The 18,186-nt window shown below is 40.9% G+C and overlaps 1 protein-coding gene across 5 annotated transcripts in view; it reads right to left on the reverse strand.

Moving 5' to 3' along the window:
* Positions 1 to 18,155, reverse strand: part of amph (amphiphysin) — a 24,192-nt gene extending 6,037 nt beyond the window's left edge. For 2 of the 5 annotated variants that reach the window (XM_031878143.1, XM_031878142.1), the window contains exons 1-13: positions 17,666 to 18,143; positions 17,466 to 17,560; positions 14,309 to 14,404; positions 14,108 to 14,215; positions 13,662 to 13,747; positions 6,195 to 6,270; positions 5,935 to 6,017; positions 5,190 to 5,328; positions 2,725 to 2,844; positions 2,506 to 2,589; positions 1,967 to 1,993; positions 1,674 to 1,697; positions 560 to 844 (exon numbers count right to left, since the gene is read on the reverse strand). In XM_031878143.1, coding sequence (XP_031734003.1) covers positions 560 to 844; positions 1,674 to 1,697; positions 1,967 to 1,993; positions 2,506 to 2,589; positions 2,725 to 2,844; positions 5,190 to 5,328; positions 5,935 to 6,017; positions 6,195 to 6,270; positions 13,662 to 13,747; positions 14,108 to 14,215; positions 14,309 to 14,404; positions 17,466 to 17,560; positions 17,666 to 17,693 — 1,251 coding nt within the window. In that variant the 5' untranslated portion in view covers positions 17,694 to 18,143. Of the gene's footprint in view, positions 1 to 10; positions 845 to 1,673; positions 1,698 to 1,966; positions 1,994 to 2,505; positions 2,590 to 2,724; positions 2,845 to 5,189; positions 5,329 to 5,934; positions 6,018 to 6,194; positions 6,271 to 13,661; positions 13,748 to 14,107; positions 14,216 to 14,308; positions 14,405 to 17,465; positions 17,561 to 17,665 lie in introns of all 5 variants that reach the window. The other 3 variants (XR_004213915.1, XR_004213913.1, XR_004213914.1) reach the window with 3 other exon arrangements.
* Positions 18,156 to 18,186: the final 31 nt, after the last annotated feature.

The following is an 18,186-nucleotide window of genomic DNA, read 5'->3' on the forward strand; positions in this document are numbered from 1 at the left end:
TTTCAGCAAAAGGATCTGAATCAAACGCACCTCCTCCCTGTGTTTCAACAAAGGGGTCTGAATCAAATGCACCACCTCCTCCCTGTGTTTCAGCAAAAGGATCTCTATAAACTGATTTGAGATCAGTTACTTTTCCTGGCAGCTCTGCTGCATCGCTCTCTGGGGAATCTTGTTCTACTGATTGAGAACGATCTGCTGCTACACCATCATATCCACAACCCAACCCCTCTGAGACATTCACTGGGGGAAAATCTTCATATGAAAGTTCATCATCGGCACTGGCCCAGCCTCCCCCTTGACCTCCATCTCCCCACTCCTCAGCGGTCTCATATTCAGACCCAGACCCATCTGGAGACCTGGACCACTTGTCCCCTATGTCCTCTGTACTGTCCTCAATCTGTTCACCATACTCATTGGTGAATATCAGTCCTGGGGTGGACTTCCTGCGATCTTCCTTCCCTGCATCTCCCACTGAGTCTGACAGCCTTGTCTCAACTTCATCACCTCTAACTGCAGAGGAATGAAGGTCGGGGTTAGTTTGAGAGTTCCAGCTGCTAACCTCATCTTCAGCTGCTGTGGCTACCTCACTGTCCTGAAGAGGTGTAGCTGTGTCTGCATCTGGCTGCCAGCCGTCTGTCTGGGGCAAGTCATGAGGAGGTGAAGCTGTGTCTGCACCAGGCTGCCAGCCGTCTGTCTGGGGCAAGTCCTGAGCCCCATGTGCCCCACCCTGTGCCCCCTCCAGCCCTACAGCAGGGGCCTCCACTCCTGGAGCAGCATCCTCATTTGCTGACACTGAACCAAAGTCAGCGGACCAGTTGGCGACGAAGCTGGTGTCTGCAGGCTGCTTGGGAAAAGCAGGAAATGTAGTGTTAAAGTTTGACCCCCCTGCTCTAAACCCACAGTTCTGAGTCAAACTGGATGCAAATACACAGTGTGTGTTTTTTAAGACCAAGACAGGAATGATGTGAGAATCTAGACAGGTTGCACATAGAATACAACTATGATCAGACTGTCTAACTAAGAGATGCATGACTCAGTTTTCTACTTAACAAATCTGTGTTAGTTCCTGACTGATGTTCTACAGAGTGAACATGTGATTTTACTGATGTTCTACAGAGTGAACATGTGATTTTACTGATGTTCTACAGGGTGAACATGTGATTTTACTGATGTTCTACAGGGTGAACATGTGATTTTACAGATGTTCTACAGAGTGAACATGTGATTTTACTGATGTTCTACAGGGTGAACATGTTATTTTGCTGATGTTCTACAAAGTAAACATGTGATTGTACTGATGTTCTACAAGGTGAACATGTTATTTTGCTGATGTTCTACAAGGTGAACATGTTATTTTGCTGATGTTTTAGAGTGAACATGTGAAAATATTGATGTTCTACATTGTGAATATCATCAGCGTGGGGACAGTGAGTTGAAATTAAAACTCACTTCATTAATAATTCATCGTGTTTTAGTGATGACGATAAACATGTGTAACTGTGTATAACAGTGTGTAAGAGATGTGTAACAGGTGTCTAACTGGTGTGTAACTGTATAACAGGTGTGTGACTGGTGTGTAACTGGTGTGTAACTGGTGTGTAACAGTGTGTAACTGGTGAGTAACAGTGTAACGGTGTGTAACAGTGTAACGGTGTGTAACTGTGTGTACTTACAGGTTGAGCTGTTTGGGTGTTTGCCTAAAAAAAAAAAATCAGAAAAGCGTAGAAGATGGTTCAGAGACATCTACTCTGATCTGTGCACTGATGTAATGGATTCATTGATTTCCTTTTAGAAAAGTATTGATTTGTAAAGTTACTACACTAACTTTATTTTTTCATTCATACCCCAACCTCCAAATATATCTAACTTTAAAAATGATCACATCATAAATTTAAAAGATGTTATTCAGTGTGCAGTGTAAACATATCTTTTAACAACTACAATTAAGACAGAAGAGTTTACTTACCGACCACATATCCCAAGGCACAGCAGTCTGAAAGAGGCAGAGCACATGTTGTTCATGTGGCTCATATTATAAACACATACCAGATGCATATCAACATATTATTATCAACTGGGATGGATTTGGAATGATAAACTGGACTTTTAACTCTGACCACATCTTCACTCACTCATGTAGTCCACAGACATTTAGAAAATAATATATTCATGATTATTGTCTATGTTTTACTTATTTTTTGTATTTTGCTACAGTATCGAGAGATTAACTCTCATTTGAACACAAAACTCAACAGATTCCATAAACAGGTGATCAGTGACCCGTCTACCTGAGACTGTGTCAAATTAAATATGCTGAGAGCAGGTAAATCATGTAAATCAGCAAGCTTTTGTAGTGATCTACTTCAGTCTCTTAGTCACCAGACCATTTTGTTAGTGCAACTTGGCGTTCTGGCATTGCTTTGTCCAATCAAACATATTCCAGTGTTCTTGAGTACTCTGCTTCAAACTGTTGCAAGTGGAATGTGAATGTCAGTTAAAGAGAACCTGTGGTATCGGAGAAACACTTTCATCTGGCTGAAAAGCATCAAAGTCCATGTCGAGAAGAGATTCTCCTGGTCTTTCATTGGGCTGTGGGCAGCAGCAACAACAAGAACACCACCACACAAAGAGGTAAGCATGTGTATAAAAACACACAAGGTACATATTACCTGCATCTGTTTGTTTTAGGAAATGTTAATGAACACAGAAGAGGACTCCACAGACCTGCGATGGTGAAGGTGCTGGTAAAAAATCTCCTCCAAACAGGTCGATGATCTGCTCTTCTGCCACCTCCTTGGTCGGTGTGGCTTTTGGTGGTGGAGGCACCGGCGGCCCCTTTTTAAGCTGCCAAAAAAACAAAGATGTATGTTGTATAAATTGTAAAGTCCTCTGAGGCTAATTTGTGATTTGTGATTTTGGGCTATAATTGAATAGAATTATTGCAATTGCTTATTATCAGGCTGCTCTAACAGGTATCTGAAGACTCTTCAGTTGATCCAGAATGCTGCAGCACTAAGAGAAGAGATCATATTACTCCTGTATTAGCTTCTCTGCACTGGCTCCCCGTATAATCTAGAATATAATTTAAAATATTTCTGTTTACCTATAAAGCCCTAATTGGTCACGCACCATATCTTAAGGAGCTTATAGTACCATATTATCCTACTAGAGAGCTGCACTCCCTAAATTCAGGGTTACTTGTGGTTTCTAGAATCTTAAAAAGTAGAACAAGAACCAGAGTTTTCAGCTATCAAGCTCATCTTCTGTGGAACCAGATTCCAGTATCAGTCCGGAGGGCTTAAGACTTTCCTTTTTGATAACGCTTACAGTTAAGGCTGGCTCAGGTATATAGTTGGGGCTGGCTCAGGTATATAGTTAGGGCTGGCTCAGGTTTATAGTTAGAGCTGGTTCAGTTATATAGTTAGAGCTGGTTCAGGTATATAGTCAGGGCTGGTTCAGGTATATAGTCAGAGCTGGCTCAGTTATATAGTGAGGGCTGGTTCAGGTATATAGTCAGGGCTGGTTCAGGTATATAGTTAGAGCTGGCTCAGTTATATAGTTAGAGCTGGTTCAGGTTTGCCTTGGATCAGCACTAGATATGCTGCAATAGACCCAGACTGCTGGAGGACTTCCTTTGATACACTGAGCTCCTCTCTCCTCCTCTCTACTTTATATTCATGTCCCATTAATGCACAATACTAATTTTGCTTCTTCCCCAGAGTCTTTGTGCTTTTTCTCCTTACAGGTTTCTATGGAATGTGGTTTTACCTGGACCCTGGTCGTGCCTTCTGCCATGTCCCTGCTGACACCCACTGATATTATTATTATAGCTTTCATTAATGTGATGGAGTTTGTTTTTTGTTGCTTCAGCTTAACATCATTTGGTTGAATTTGGTTAGTAAATTACACCTTTTAACATGTACTCCTCCCCATCAACCGACTTCCTTCAACATTTCAAAAGTTTTCCTCAGCCAAGCAACACCAATTTACCACCCCTTCATATTGGGTGGGGGCATGACATATACATACACATATGTACACGCACATGACATATATACACATACATTACATATATACACACATATTTGTCCAAATGCCTTTGACAAACATGTAAACGCTATTGAAGGCTAACACTGAGTGTCAGTGTCTCGTAACCTTAACTATTCTAATCTCAGCCATCAACCTATGGTGTTATAAATTCACTCAACACATACAGTAAAACAGACAAATGTTACATGTTCACTCACCAGTTAACAGACAAAAAGAGGGCAGCAAAGAAAAACAGTCGCATAAAGTTACTGTGAAGTTCCAACAGTTGACTGAACCAACAAACAGATCTGATTAAAGTAAAATATATAGAAACACTATATCTGCTGGTACAGAGGTTACAACACAGTTATTTATCAATCACTCTTAAATAATCTACCAATCACTTTTATTAACCAATCATTGTTATACATATATATCACTATATAATTATCTATTAATCACTGTTAAATGGTCTTATTATGAGACAAATATTCTCAGTAAATATTTCATTTTTCTAGACCAATAACATTTGTTTTGAACCTCCGATGGAGATCTGGATCTATATACGATTAGGTCTCCCTGTGATGGAGATCTGGATCCGGTTAGGATTAGATCTCCCTGTAATGGAGATCTGGATCCGGTTAAGATTAGATCTCCCTGTGATAGAGATCTGGATCCAGTTAAGATTAGATCTCCCTGTGATGGAGATCTGGATCCAGTTCGGATTAGATCTCCCTGTGATAGAGATCTGGATCAAGTACAGATAACATATATCCATGATGAGATCTGGATCCAGATAGGGTGGGATCTACCTGTGATGAGATCTGGATCCAGATAGGGTGGGATCTACCTGTGATGAGATCTGGATCAAGTATGGATAACATATATCCATGATGAAGACCTGGATCCAGTCAGGATTTGATCTAATTGTTACTGAGATCTGCATCCAGTTATGGTAACATCTCCCTGTGATAGAGATCTGGATCCAGTTAGGATTTGATCAACCTGTGCTGAATAATTGTATCAAGATAGGGTTGGATCTACCCATGATGAAGATCTGGATCCAGTTAGGATTATATCTACTGTGATGAGGATCTGGATCCATTTACAATTACATCTACCTATGCTGTGAATCTGGAATGATTAAGCATGAGATCTACCTGTATAGGGGATTTGGGCCGCGGTGGTCCAGGTGAGATAGGGCGGAGCATGTGATTAGAGCTGGTGTCTGGACTCTCAGGTGGACTCTCATCTTCTGGTGGTGATGGGGTTCTGGCGAGTCGCAGTGGTCCTGAATCACTGCGGGACAAGACAGAATTCATGTGATCACATAGTGTCAGAGTCTTCTGACGGCCAATGTCAGATGTTATAAACAGACACCTGTATAGCAGGTGTTTCAATGTAATGCCATAAAGTGGACTAAAGTGTTCAACTGGCTTTCCTTATCCAACTGTGCCTATATACTTTCAACTTAATGAACAAGTTTATTGGGAAAATACTATTTAGATGTCCCACAAACATAAACTTAACATTGTTTAAGGAAACATGAACTGGAAATCTTTCTGTGATGTTGTGCATACGTTTCCAACAATAGATCTAACAGGTTAGACTCAGATGGTGATTGTATCTGTTTCTAAGTAGCAAAACATGAACGTTTTAGACGCACATATCACTATAAGTTCACAGCATCTCTGAAGACATAACATTAAAACACACAGATGTGACCCAGTTAACTGAGATCAATGGACTTAAAACGCCTGAGATCGTCTCATCAAGAACATTCTCAAAGCATTATAACAATCTGAAAGATGATTCGATAACAGAAAAATACACACTTGATCATTTCCGTGAAATAAAATCAAATATTTTACAAAACTACGATGACATTTAAAAATGAAAACTGACCTTGGTGCTCCTTGGATGGTGAACATTTTGTCAGAATGTTGCTCAGCCAGTTGGGTCATCACCTCATACAGCTGCCTACATACCTGAAGGGGAACAGTTAGAAGAAAAATAACAAGTTCACCTCTCCCCATGTAACATGTGCTGTCACAAAGTGCCCAAACACACTGATGTCTGTCATGAGTCAGACTGAACAGTATAAGCTTTAAAATGTTCGTATTGTTCTAATCGTAAAAACAAAGTAGTTAACCCCCCCTACTCACCTGAGAGATCTCGCGGTGAAATTTGGCCTCCAAATTGGTTACACTCTTATAGGTGCTGATGTAGAAACCAACCCGGCTACAGAAGTGAAAGAAAAACAGTTTTTAATTGTTAGTGATTTTATGTCATTGTTGTTCTCCAGATGATCTAAACATTGTTGATTAAACTCTTCTTCTGTGGATCTACACACATTTTACAACAGAGGAAGTGTCAATAGTGCAGGAAGAAGCAGTGCTAGAAGGTTTGCATTTGGTTAGTCAGTCAGCTCATGAACATCTAATGTAAACAGTCAGGACGACTTCCCATTAAGAGAGACTCAGCATCTGAATCTTCTGCAGTATCTTTACAAGTGGATGTTTTTCTAACATTTGTTTTAACGAACTAAGCCAATCAAAGATGTTTGACTTTCAACGAAATGCTTTAATTGTACTATAAGTGTAACTAGAAGCTGACTCAGGTCTATTATCAGGGAGGGTTGTTTGATTCAGCTACATGTTGTGATCATAGTTACATTTCTGTTTGAAATGTGAGAATAATTGCAGTCAGATTGAAGGCAACAAACATAAAGAGGACCACGCTCAGCTGCTGACAATGAATGAGTTCAGGCTCCACTGCAAACCCACATCCTCCCTTTGTCAGTTTATCAGTTGAGTTGACTGAATGAACTCACTATTAAATACATTTCCACTGTACAAAGAAAAGCGTAAAGACTTTGTAAAAACATTTTTCAGCTAAACTCTGAGATTATTATCATGGAATCATATTTCTTCCCATCTTGGTCCCCCCTCATCTAACAATGCAGAAACCTCAGTATTATCTTTGGCACCCACCTTAACTTTGACCAGGATATTCATTTTGTTGTCTGTTAGTTAATTTGTATCTGCAAAGGCCTTGGAAACAGTAATTCATGCATTCAATTTGTCACAGTTATATTACTGCAATGCACTCATGCCACACGCAACAAAACCTCAATCGACTTCAGCTTATTCAAAATGCTGCAACCAGTCTTGAGTTCAGAGGAGAGAACACATCACACCAGTTTTAAAATCACTTCATCGGCTCTCAGTCCATCTTACAGTGGATTTAAAAATGTTAATAATAACTTAAGTCTCGTAGGGGGCTAGCTCCAGAATATAATGCTGACCTTCTGACTTCCTACGAGCCTGAATGCAAGCTGAGGTCCTGGTAGGTCATTTCTCGGTCAAACCTCAAAACTAAAGGCGACCGGGCCGATTATGTTCAGGCCCGTCTATAAAAACCTGCCGGAGAAAATCAGGGATCTTCTTTTAAGTAAAGAAAATCACCATTTCAGACTTGCTTTTTATTGTCTTTGCTGTTGTTTTATTATTCTTTTGTGATCATAATATTGTGTTAACTGTTTGCATATTGTCTTCTTTAATTGTATGAAAAGCACTTTTCACTTATTTTGCTTGTTAAATCATTTTTACAAATAAAAGTATTATTATTAGGGCCCGAGCACCGACGTCCCTATTGAAACTGTAGGAATTATTATTATTATTCTTTTTCTCTCGAATGAAATGCCTTTTTGGGGGCTTTATCATGTCCCCAACATCTCCATATTTTGTGAGAATATCAGGACTGCTGTAAAATTTGATATTTTATGAGTCCCATGCTCGAACATGAAAAACTCGCTCGCTAGCGCCCCCTAGAATTTAGCCCCCTCATCCAGTATGTCCAATTAACTTGAAATTTTACACAGGCATGCCACCAAATGAGGTCTACAAAAAAGCCTCTTGGACCCTTAAGCTCCGCCTTCCAAAATTTTCCGCCATTTTGAATTTTGTGAAAAACCCATTTTTTCAACCTCCTACATGCTGAGTCCGATTGCTACAAAATTTGCTGTGGATCAGTATTGGATCAATATAATAAAATTGTATCAAAAGATGTTTGATATCTCATTACGTTTAGAAGATATGGACCAATGAACTTCATAAGGCGTGGCTTTGTTTTTCAATACTCATAACTTGAAAACCATTTAACCTACAGTTGTGTGAAAAAGTGTTTGCCCCCTTCCTGATTTCTTATTTTTTTGCATGTTTGTCACACTTAAATGTTTCAGATCATCAAACAAATTTAAATATTAGACAAAGATAACACAAGTAAACACAAAATGCAGTTTTTAAATGAAGGTTTTTATTATTAAGGGGGAAAAAAAATCCAAACCTACATGGCCCTGTGTGAAAAAGTGATTGCCCCCTAAACCTAATAACTGGTTGGGCCACCCTTAGCAGCAACAACTGCAATCAAGCGTTTGCGATAACTGGCAATGAGTCTTTTACAGCGCTGTAGAGGAATTTTGGCCCACTCATCTTTGCAGAATTGTTGTAATTCAGCCACATTGGAGGGTTTTCGAGCATGAACCGCCTTTTTAAGGTCATGCCACAGCATCTCAATCGGGTTCAGGTCGGGACTTTGACTAGGCCACTCCCAAGTCTTCATTTTGTTTTTCTTAAGCCATTCAGAGGTGGACTTGCTGGTGTGTTTTGGATCATTGTCCTGCTGCAGAACCCAAGTGCGCTTCAGCTTGAGGTCACGAACAGATGGCCGGACATTCCCCTTCAGGATTTGTTGGTAGACAGCAGAATTCATGGTTCCATTTACCACAGCAAGTCTTCCAGGTCCTGAAGCAGCAAAACAGACCCAGACCATCACACTACCACCAGCATATTTTACTGTTGGTATGATGTTCCTTTTCTGAAATGCCGTGTTACTTTCACGCCAGATGTAATGGGACATACACCTTCCAAAAACTTCAACTTTTGTCTCGTCAGTCCACAGAGTATTTTCCCAAAAGTCTTGGGAATCATTGAGATGTTTTCTGGCAAAACTGAGACGAGCCTTTATGTTCTTTTTGCTCAGCCGTGGTTTTCGTCTTGGAACTCTGCCATGCAGGCCATTTTTGCCCAGTCTCTTTCTTATGGTGGAGTCATGAACACTGACCTTAATTGAGGCAAGTGAGGCCTGCAGTTCTTTGGATGTTGTTCTGGGGTCTTTTGTGACCTCTTGGATGAGTCGTCGCTGCGCTCTTGGGGTAATTTTGGTCGGCCGGCCACTCCTGAGAAGGTTCACCACTGTTCCATGTTTTCGCCATTTGTGGATAATGGCTCTCACTGTGGTTCGCTGGAGTCCCAAAGCTTTAGAAATGGCTTTGTAACCTTTTCCAGACTGATAGATCTCAATTACTTTGTTTCTCATTTGTTCCTGAATTTCTTTGGATCGCAGCATGATGTCTAGCTTTTGAGGATCTTTTGGTCTACCTCACTTTGTCAGGCAGGTCCTATTTAAGTGATTTCTTGATTGAGAACAGGTGTGGCAGTAATCAGGCCTGGGTGTGGCTAGAGAAATTGAACTCAGCTTTCCAAAGATGTGATAAACCACAGTTAATTTATGTTTTAACAGGGGGGGCAATCACTTTTTCACACAGGGCCATGTAGGTTTGGATTTTTTTTCCCCCTTAATAATAAAAACCTTCATTTAAAAACTGCATTTTGTGTTTACTTATTTAAATTTAAATTTGTTTGATGATCTGAAACATTTAAGTGTGACAAACATGCAAAAAAATAAGAAATCAGGAAGGGGGCAAACACTTTTTCACACAACTGTATAATCGCAAAATTTGTCTCATATGTGCACATCGTATATTGTTACGTACCCTACAATTTTCATTTCATTCAACCACTTGAGAGCGATACAGTAGTTAAGCCATTTTTGGCTTTTTTGTCAATTTTCATCGTTTTCAGACGTTGTACATTAACGAACTCCTCCCACAGAATTCATGCAATCGACTTCAAATTTTGTTAGGATTATCTAAAGATATTAATGATGAAAAGTTACTGAAATGGTCGACTGACATTGAACGACCTTCATTTTATGTGGCGCCCATTGCCGTGGCAACGCGTCATTCATCATGAAATATGAAGCTTATTTTTCTGTGGCTTAGGATGTTCAGCAAGCCTTGTAACTTTGCACAGGTGATGTAAATAAATATTTCATATGGCTTTTTGGCTTGACCAGTGAAAATTGCCTCGAGAGCGCCCCCTACAAATATTCAAAAACGCAGCCCCAGCACTACGTTTGACGTACATGTATGATATTTGGTAGGGACATGTATCAAATGGAGGCTTAAAAGAAAGTCTCTTGGGACCATGCTTTAAAACCAACCGGAAGTCGGCCATTTTGATTTTTGTGTGAATTTTCCCATGATTTCTAGTCGCTATACTTTAACGAACGCCTCCTAGGGATTTTGTCAGATCCACTTCAAATTTGGTCAGTATAATCTAAAGACTTTTGCAATTAAAAGTTACTCAAAGCTTTACGTTTGATGGAATGGTGTAGCCGTGACGTGGCGGCCATTGTACGTGATTCGCCATTAAACAACAAGTTGATGTAACTCCACTGGACTTGCTCAAATCTGTCCCAAACTTGCCATACTTGATAACAGTCATGGCCTGAGGTTGTCTACAAGCCAATTTTCACTCAAAGTCATAGCGCCACCTACTGGCAACAGGAAGACAGCGTTATGTGACAAACTGAATCCGATTTACATGACATTTACATGATGTGGTCTATACTTGATGTAGAACAACGTAATGCATGTTTGCGCATGTTCTCTTGCGCCACATAGTGGATACAGGAACTGGTGTAATATTTGCACTACATAATTTCCAGCGTCACACAGTCCAAGCATTAAAAATATGTCTAACTTGTGGGCACACTGTCTGATGGTCGCAGATATTTATGGCCGCTTCTGCCGGTGTCCCGCAAGTACCCCCGAGACGCGGGAAGGTGCGAGGGCCCGTTCATTGCTGCTCACAGCTTTAATTATTATTCTTTTTCTCTCGAATGAAACGCCATTTTGGGGGCTTTATCATGTCCCCAACATCCCCATATTTGGCAAGCATATCAGGACTGCGGGAAAATTTGATATTTTATGGGTCCCATGCTCGAGCATGACAAAATTGCTCGCTAGCGCCCCCTAGAAGTTGGAAATGCAAGCCCCGACAGCCCGTATGTCCAAATGACTTAAAATGCTATGGACATGAGCAACTGAATGAGTTCTACAAAAAATCCTCTTGGCACCCTAAGCTCCGCCTACCAAAATGTTCCACCATTTTGAATATTGTAAAAAAAAAAAGAAATTCACTTCTCCTAGACCCTGGATCCGATTCGTACCAAATTTGCTGTGAATCATTATTGGATCTATATCATCAGAAATTATGAAACTCTTGTTGATATCTTATTGCATTACAAATATATGGACCAATGAATTTAATAGGGGTGTGGCCTTCTACAGCAATATATATAACTTCAAAATCATATGGCCTATGATCACGAAATCTGTAGCATATGTTCACATTGTGTCCTGTAACTTGCCCTCAAATTTTCATTCCATACAACCACTAGGGGGCGATGCAGTAATACTCCCATTTCTTTGCATTTTTAGGCATTTTTCATCGTTTTCAGGCATTGTACTTTAACAAACTCCTCCCACAGAATTTATACGATCAACTTCAAATTTGGTCAAGATGATCGAAAGACATTAATGATGAAAAGTTACTAAAATGGTCTACTGACATTGAACGACCTTCGTTTTATGTGGCGCCCATGTCACGCAGATTTCGTGCTGTTCGCCATGAAAGAGGAAAAGTTGTAACTCCAAGGTACTTTATTCAATCTGCCCCAAAATTGTTATGCATGATGCTGGTCCAGGCCTGAGCACATTTCCATGGCAAAAGAAAATGACAAGTTTTATACTTTGATGTACTCCGACTAGGAAGTTGCCCAGATCAGTCTCAAATTTGGTAAGCTAAGCCGTAAGACATTGATAATGCTTCATCATGAATATTGTGAGTTGTCGTTAAACGCTGTTGCCGTGGCAACGCGTCATTCGCCATGAAAAATTAAGCTTATTTTTCTGTGACTTAGGATGCTCAGCAAGCCTTGGAACTTTGCACAGGTGTCATAGGTGATGGAAATAAATATTTCATATGGCTTTTTGGCTTGACCCTTTCAAATTGCCTCGATAGCGCCCCCTACAAATATTCAAAATCGCAGCCCCAGCACTACGTTTGACCTACATGTATGTAATTTGGTAGGCACATGTATCACATGAAGACTTAAAAAAAAAAGCGTTTTGGGACAATGCTCTAAAATTAACAGGAAGTTGGCCATTTTCATTTTTGTGTGAATTTTCCCATGATTTCTAGTCGCTATACTTTAACAAACTCCTCCTAGAGACTTTGTCAGATCCTTTTCAAATTTGGTCAGTATAATCTAAAGACCTTTGCAATTAAAAGTTACTCAAAGTTTTACGTTTGATGAAATGGTGTAGCCGTGGCGTGGTGGCCATTGTAGGTGATTCGCCGTTAAACAACAAGCTGATGTAACTCCACTGGACTTGCTGAAATCTGTCCCAAACTTGCCATACTTGATAACAGTCATGGCCTGAGGATGTCTACAAGCCAATTTTCACTCAAAGTCATAGCGCCACCTACTGGCAACAGGAAGACAGCATTATGTGACAAACGGCATTCGATTTACATGACATTTACATGATGTGGTCTATACTTGATGTAGAGCAACATAATGCATGTTTGCACGTGTTCTCTAGCGCCACATAGTGGATACAGGAACTGGTGGAATATTTGCACTACATCATTTCCAGCGTCACACAGTCCACGCTGGAAAAATACATTGAACTCCGGGACGCGTTGTTCGATGGTCAAAGACATTCACGCCGGCGTCCCGCCAGTACCCCCGAGACGCGGGAAGGTGCGAGGGACCGTACATCGCTGCTTGCAGCTTTAATTATTATTATTATCATCACACCTTGCATTCAAATGCGTGATGGGCAGAGCAGGAATTTCACCGGCAGCCACGGCGGCCTGATTTAGCCGTTTTCTTCACTGCCTCTTTCCTTTCAAAACGGTTTTTAGACACCAATGTTTTTATTTGGGATTCAGAATTATTCTCCTTCTACCTCCCTGCCCCTAAAATTGTGAAATTTACAGGTGTAAATGCACCCAAAACGCATTGAAGATGGATTGTGATCGGATCGGCCAAACCTCCCGCATTTCTGTATATTGGCATACAACTAATTCTGAAAATATATTTCCACGTTCTCACATTTTTTACCAACACTAATTTTCTTTAATAGCTGTAGTAACACCAATAACAGCAGGATAAGTATAGAACAATTAGGACTATTGATAACATTTTAAAAATATTATTGTTATTTGCAGGTGCTAAGCTTATGTTTTTCAGCAGAAGAGATGCTAGATTATTAGTCTGAGATTTGAATTTCACCTCTTTCTCGAGGCCCAGTTTCCATAGAAACAGGTTATCAAACTCCACAGACTGTAATGTCCAGTTATTTCTTCTTGTTTAACATACACAAAGCAAAATTTCATCATCAGCTATCAGGCAGGTGTGTATGACATCTAACTCACCTGTCCCAGAGACTCGGTAGTTCATCCTGCAGACCGACGTTCAACTCATCAAACACTTTCTGAGCCTTTTTCAACTCTTCTTCTGCCTTCAAACAATAACAAGTTTGTTTAATAAAATTAACTCCATACAGCACCTGCACAGGTGACATTCAGAACCTGCACAGGTGACATTCAGAACCTGCACAGGTGACATACAGCACCTGCACAGGTGACATTCAGAACCTGCACAGGTGACATTCAGAACCTGCACAGGTGACATACAGCACCTGCACAGGTGACATACAGCACCTGCACAGGTGACATTCAGAACCTGAACAGATTACACACAGAACCTCAACATGTGACAAACAGAACCTGAACAGGTGACACACAGAACCTGAACAGGTGACACACAGAACCTGGTCCCTGAAGTTCTAATCTCCCTGTTTAATCACACAAGGACTCACCTTCATCATCTTGCGGTCGTTCTTCATCCCTGACACCTGCAGGGTTTCGACGTGATGACGAGCACTGTCATAGTCGATGAGTTTCCGACTTCGTTTGGCTACACGAGTCTGAAATGTCACAAAGTTTCAGTTTTTAGATGAATGAGTTTCTACATCAACACTGGGATTCATTTTTTAATCAAAAGACAAAGTGTTTGTTACTTTGAGGTCAGGAAACTGTAGCAGGTACTCATCCAGGTTCAGCAACGTCGAGTCCACCAATTTGTTATGAAAGTCTTCCCACATTGCATCACAGTCCTGCAGGAATCACATAACAACTCATGTTGGCATTGCAACACATCAAAACTTTGAAATTATTCTGTAAGATCTACAACGCCAGGGATCAGCATGCCTCGTTTGGGCTTTGGGTTAAAGCCGGCCAGCAGAGAGACTAGAGCACTACTCCAGGTCTGTTGTGGCCAATTCTTAGCTTCAGTGAAGAACTCTTCTGGGCCGTAACCTCGGACCACTTTGACTTAATAGACCCTGTAGGAGGAGCTGTTGCCACCAACAACAAAGCTCCCAGGGTCACAAGGAAAAACATTGTGGTTGGGCTTAAAATAACTGCCTAAACTAAGTAAAACGTAACAACGTAACATAAACATCAGTTCAAAAGGACTCAACACTGGTCTCCTGGTTGAAAGTCCCATGTTTGTTTGATACATCCACCTCCTCTCCCCTTTCCCGCAGAGCATCTAATAATGACGCGAATAGGTTTACATTGTAGTTACTTGAAAGACTGGTGCGTCTCGTATAGACCCTTAAGGGTGTCTTGTGAACCGGTATCAGTCGCTGAGGGCCGGGACAAAGTTATATTTATTTATGTGTGTACTTGACAACAAGCTGGTAACATGTAAACTTAGATAATAAGAAAGTCTTAGAGTTTAGTTTTAGTTTGTTCCCGGTGCAGAAATCTGTTTAAAACTTTGTTTGAAAATCACAAGTGTTTCAGTTTAGCTGGTGAAGACTTGCACACCTGGTCAGCTGTGTGTTACAGTGAGACCTGGTCACCTGTGTGTTACAGTGAGACCTGGTCACCTGTGTGTTACAGTAAGACCTGGACACCTGTCTGTTACAGTGAGACCTGGACACCTGTCTGTTACAGTGAGACCTGGACACCTGTGTGTTACAGTCAGTGGTGTATAGTAACGAAGTATTTCTACTTCGTTACTGTACTTAAGTCGTTTTTTTGGATATCTGTACTTGACTTTACTATTTATATTTCTGTTGACTTTTACTTCACTACATTTTGCAAAGAAAACTGATACTTTTACTCCGATACATTTCCCCTGAAACCTTCGTTACTCGCTACAAAATCAAATCTATCTTTAGAAACAAAATGAATCATGAGACCAACGTCGGGGACTGTGGTGGAACACAGACTGCAAGCAAGCAGGTTTGGTGGATCAGTGGTCCTGGCTTGCAAGTTAAATCATTGGTTAATCACGTTAATGCGCAATTGCAAACAAGTGCTCTCAAAGCCGCGGTGTTTTGATTCCCAGTGATGCCCAGGATGCTATATGCTATAGCTAGCGAGACTACATGAGCAGAATTCCACTCTACGATGACTGATTTCATGATGGAAGCAGAAATGGAAGCACCTGCTACTCCCGCAACAAACTACGGCGGTGACGAAGACCAACACCCGTGGATCGCTAGCGAGTTAGTGAGCTGAGGAAGTGTTGACAGTTGTGAGATGTTGTTGATTTGAGTCATCTTAGCTATAATCATTGCAGCACTAGTTGGCTAACGTTAGCTAACTTAACGTTAGCTAGCCACCACACCATAGGATTGACAGGAGCTGCGAGAGCGCAGCATTAGTGTTAGCATTAGGGTTAGCATTAGTGTTAGCATTAGGGTTAGCATTAGCGTTAGCATTATGGGAATCCTTCCCAGCTGTGCGCAAGCTGTCTGTGAAGCTGAACACACCTCTACCTGCCTCAGCGGCCTGTGAAAGGCTATTTAGCATCGCAGGACTAGTCTTCAGCCCAAGAAGAGCGAGACTGAATTCTCGCAATTTTGAAAACCAACTTCTTTTGAAGACGAACAGGACATTTTTCAGGTTCAAGTAATGACTGGGTTGTTACTTTCGGTGCTGCTTTAGTATTGATCATGTTTTGATATTTGAGTCATTTTGTGGATGATCAGATGGAGTTATGATGGTAGCAGTCGCCCAATTGCAGATTCAGCTTGAGCAAAACCTTTGCCTGTTGTGTTCAAATCAGGCCCATAGGAGTTTACAAGGCAGGTGTCCTTTCTCACAACACTGACCTGATGCATCAAGTGGATATTTTCTGCTGAACACAATATTATGCATTTGCCCTCTACATCCTCTAGTCGGAATGAGCATACTTATAAACGCACTGTTACAACTCCTTCATAGTGTCATATTGCTTTTCGGAGAATTCTGATGATAAGTTCATAGTAGATGCAAAAGTATACTTATGTACAATATATTATGTTGAACATTGTTGCTCCTGGATGGATCACAGCCAACCCAATTATGTTCAACACAGCTCCATGTCCTTGGTCATGGTGGCCACATCACTTAAAAGAATAAACTTCATAATTCTGACCCTTTGCTTTTTTATTAACAGCATTTACTTGTACTTTTACTTTCAATACTTAAGTACATTTAACATCAGAAAATTACTTTTGATACTTAAGTACAATAAATATCAGATACTTTAAGACTTTTACTCAAGTAGTATTCTAATAGGTGACTTTTACTTTTACTGGAGGCATTTTCCAGTAAGGTATCTTTATTACTCAAGTATGGCTTTTGGGTACTTTATACACCACTGGTTACAGTGAGACCTGGATACCTGTGTGTTACAGTGAGACCTGGTCACCTGTGTGTTACAGTGAGACATGGTCACCTGTGTGTTACAGTGAGACCTGGTCACCTGTGTGTTACAGTGAGACCTGGTCACCTGTGTGTTACAGTGAGACCTGGATACCTGTGTGTTACAGTAAGACCTGGTCACCTGTGTGTTACAGTGAGACCTGGTCACCTGTGTGTTACAGTGAGACCTGGGTACCTGTGTGTTACAGTGAGACCTGGTCACCTGTATGTTACAGTGAGACCTGGTCACCTGTATGTTACAGTGAGACATGGTCACCTGTATGTTACAGTGAGACATGGTCACCTGTGTGTTACAGTGAGACCTGGGTACCTGTATGTTACAGTGAGACCTGGATACCTGTGTGTTACAGTGAGACCTGGTCACCTTTGTGTTACAGTGAGACCTGGATACCTTTGTGTTACAGTGAGACCTGGACACCTGTCCTGTAATGTGGGTGATTTTATGACTCTGACCTTCCCAATGACCATGATGTCATCTTTTCCATGCCAGTCTGGTTCATAGACTTCATGCAGAGACTGTGCCAGGTTGATGGAGGCCTGCTGCATCCCTGCAGGGTCAAAAAGACAGTGAGCTGATGGACGTAGTCATTCATTTTTGATATATGTTTTATACATGATGTATGACATACTGAACAATAAATACTCTTTTTCACCTTTAATGGCAGACATGTATGCCTTCATCTCCCTCTGCAGCCGCGAACCTTCAGACTGACAGAACAAACACCGAGCTGGTTAATAACACGGACAAACATCAGTCGTTGTACTTTAGTGAATCGTGACGGCCTCCAGTTTTCTGGTATTTTGGTGTGTTTAATAGGTGAATCTGAAGTCAGGTTCATGTTTGTCAAAGATGAACTGAACTAGGCCAGAGCTAATGTCAACAATGAAGGAAACGTCCCTGATAGAGAGCTGAGCATCACCACAGACCGACTTTAATACAAACTAAACCGCAGACCCACTTCAACACAAACTAACCCGCAGACCGACTTCAATACAAACTAACCTGCAGACCGACTTCAATACAAACTAACCTGCAGACCGACTTTAATACAAACTAAACTGCAGACCGACTTTAATACAAACTAAACTGCAGACCGACTTTAATACAAACTAAACTGCAGACGTTTTATATTGATAGAGATTTGAGCCATTATTTCAATGGCCTTTTCTGGTT

Source organism: Anarrhichthys ocellatus, unplaced genomic scaffold (genome assembly GCF_004355925.1).
Source record: "Anarrhichthys ocellatus isolate YVR2014 unplaced genomic scaffold, GSC_Weel_1.0 scaffold164, whole genome shotgun sequence".
Classification (NCBI taxonomy): domain Eukaryota; kingdom Metazoa; phylum Chordata; class Actinopteri; order Perciformes; family Anarhichadidae; genus Anarrhichthys; species Anarrhichthys ocellatus.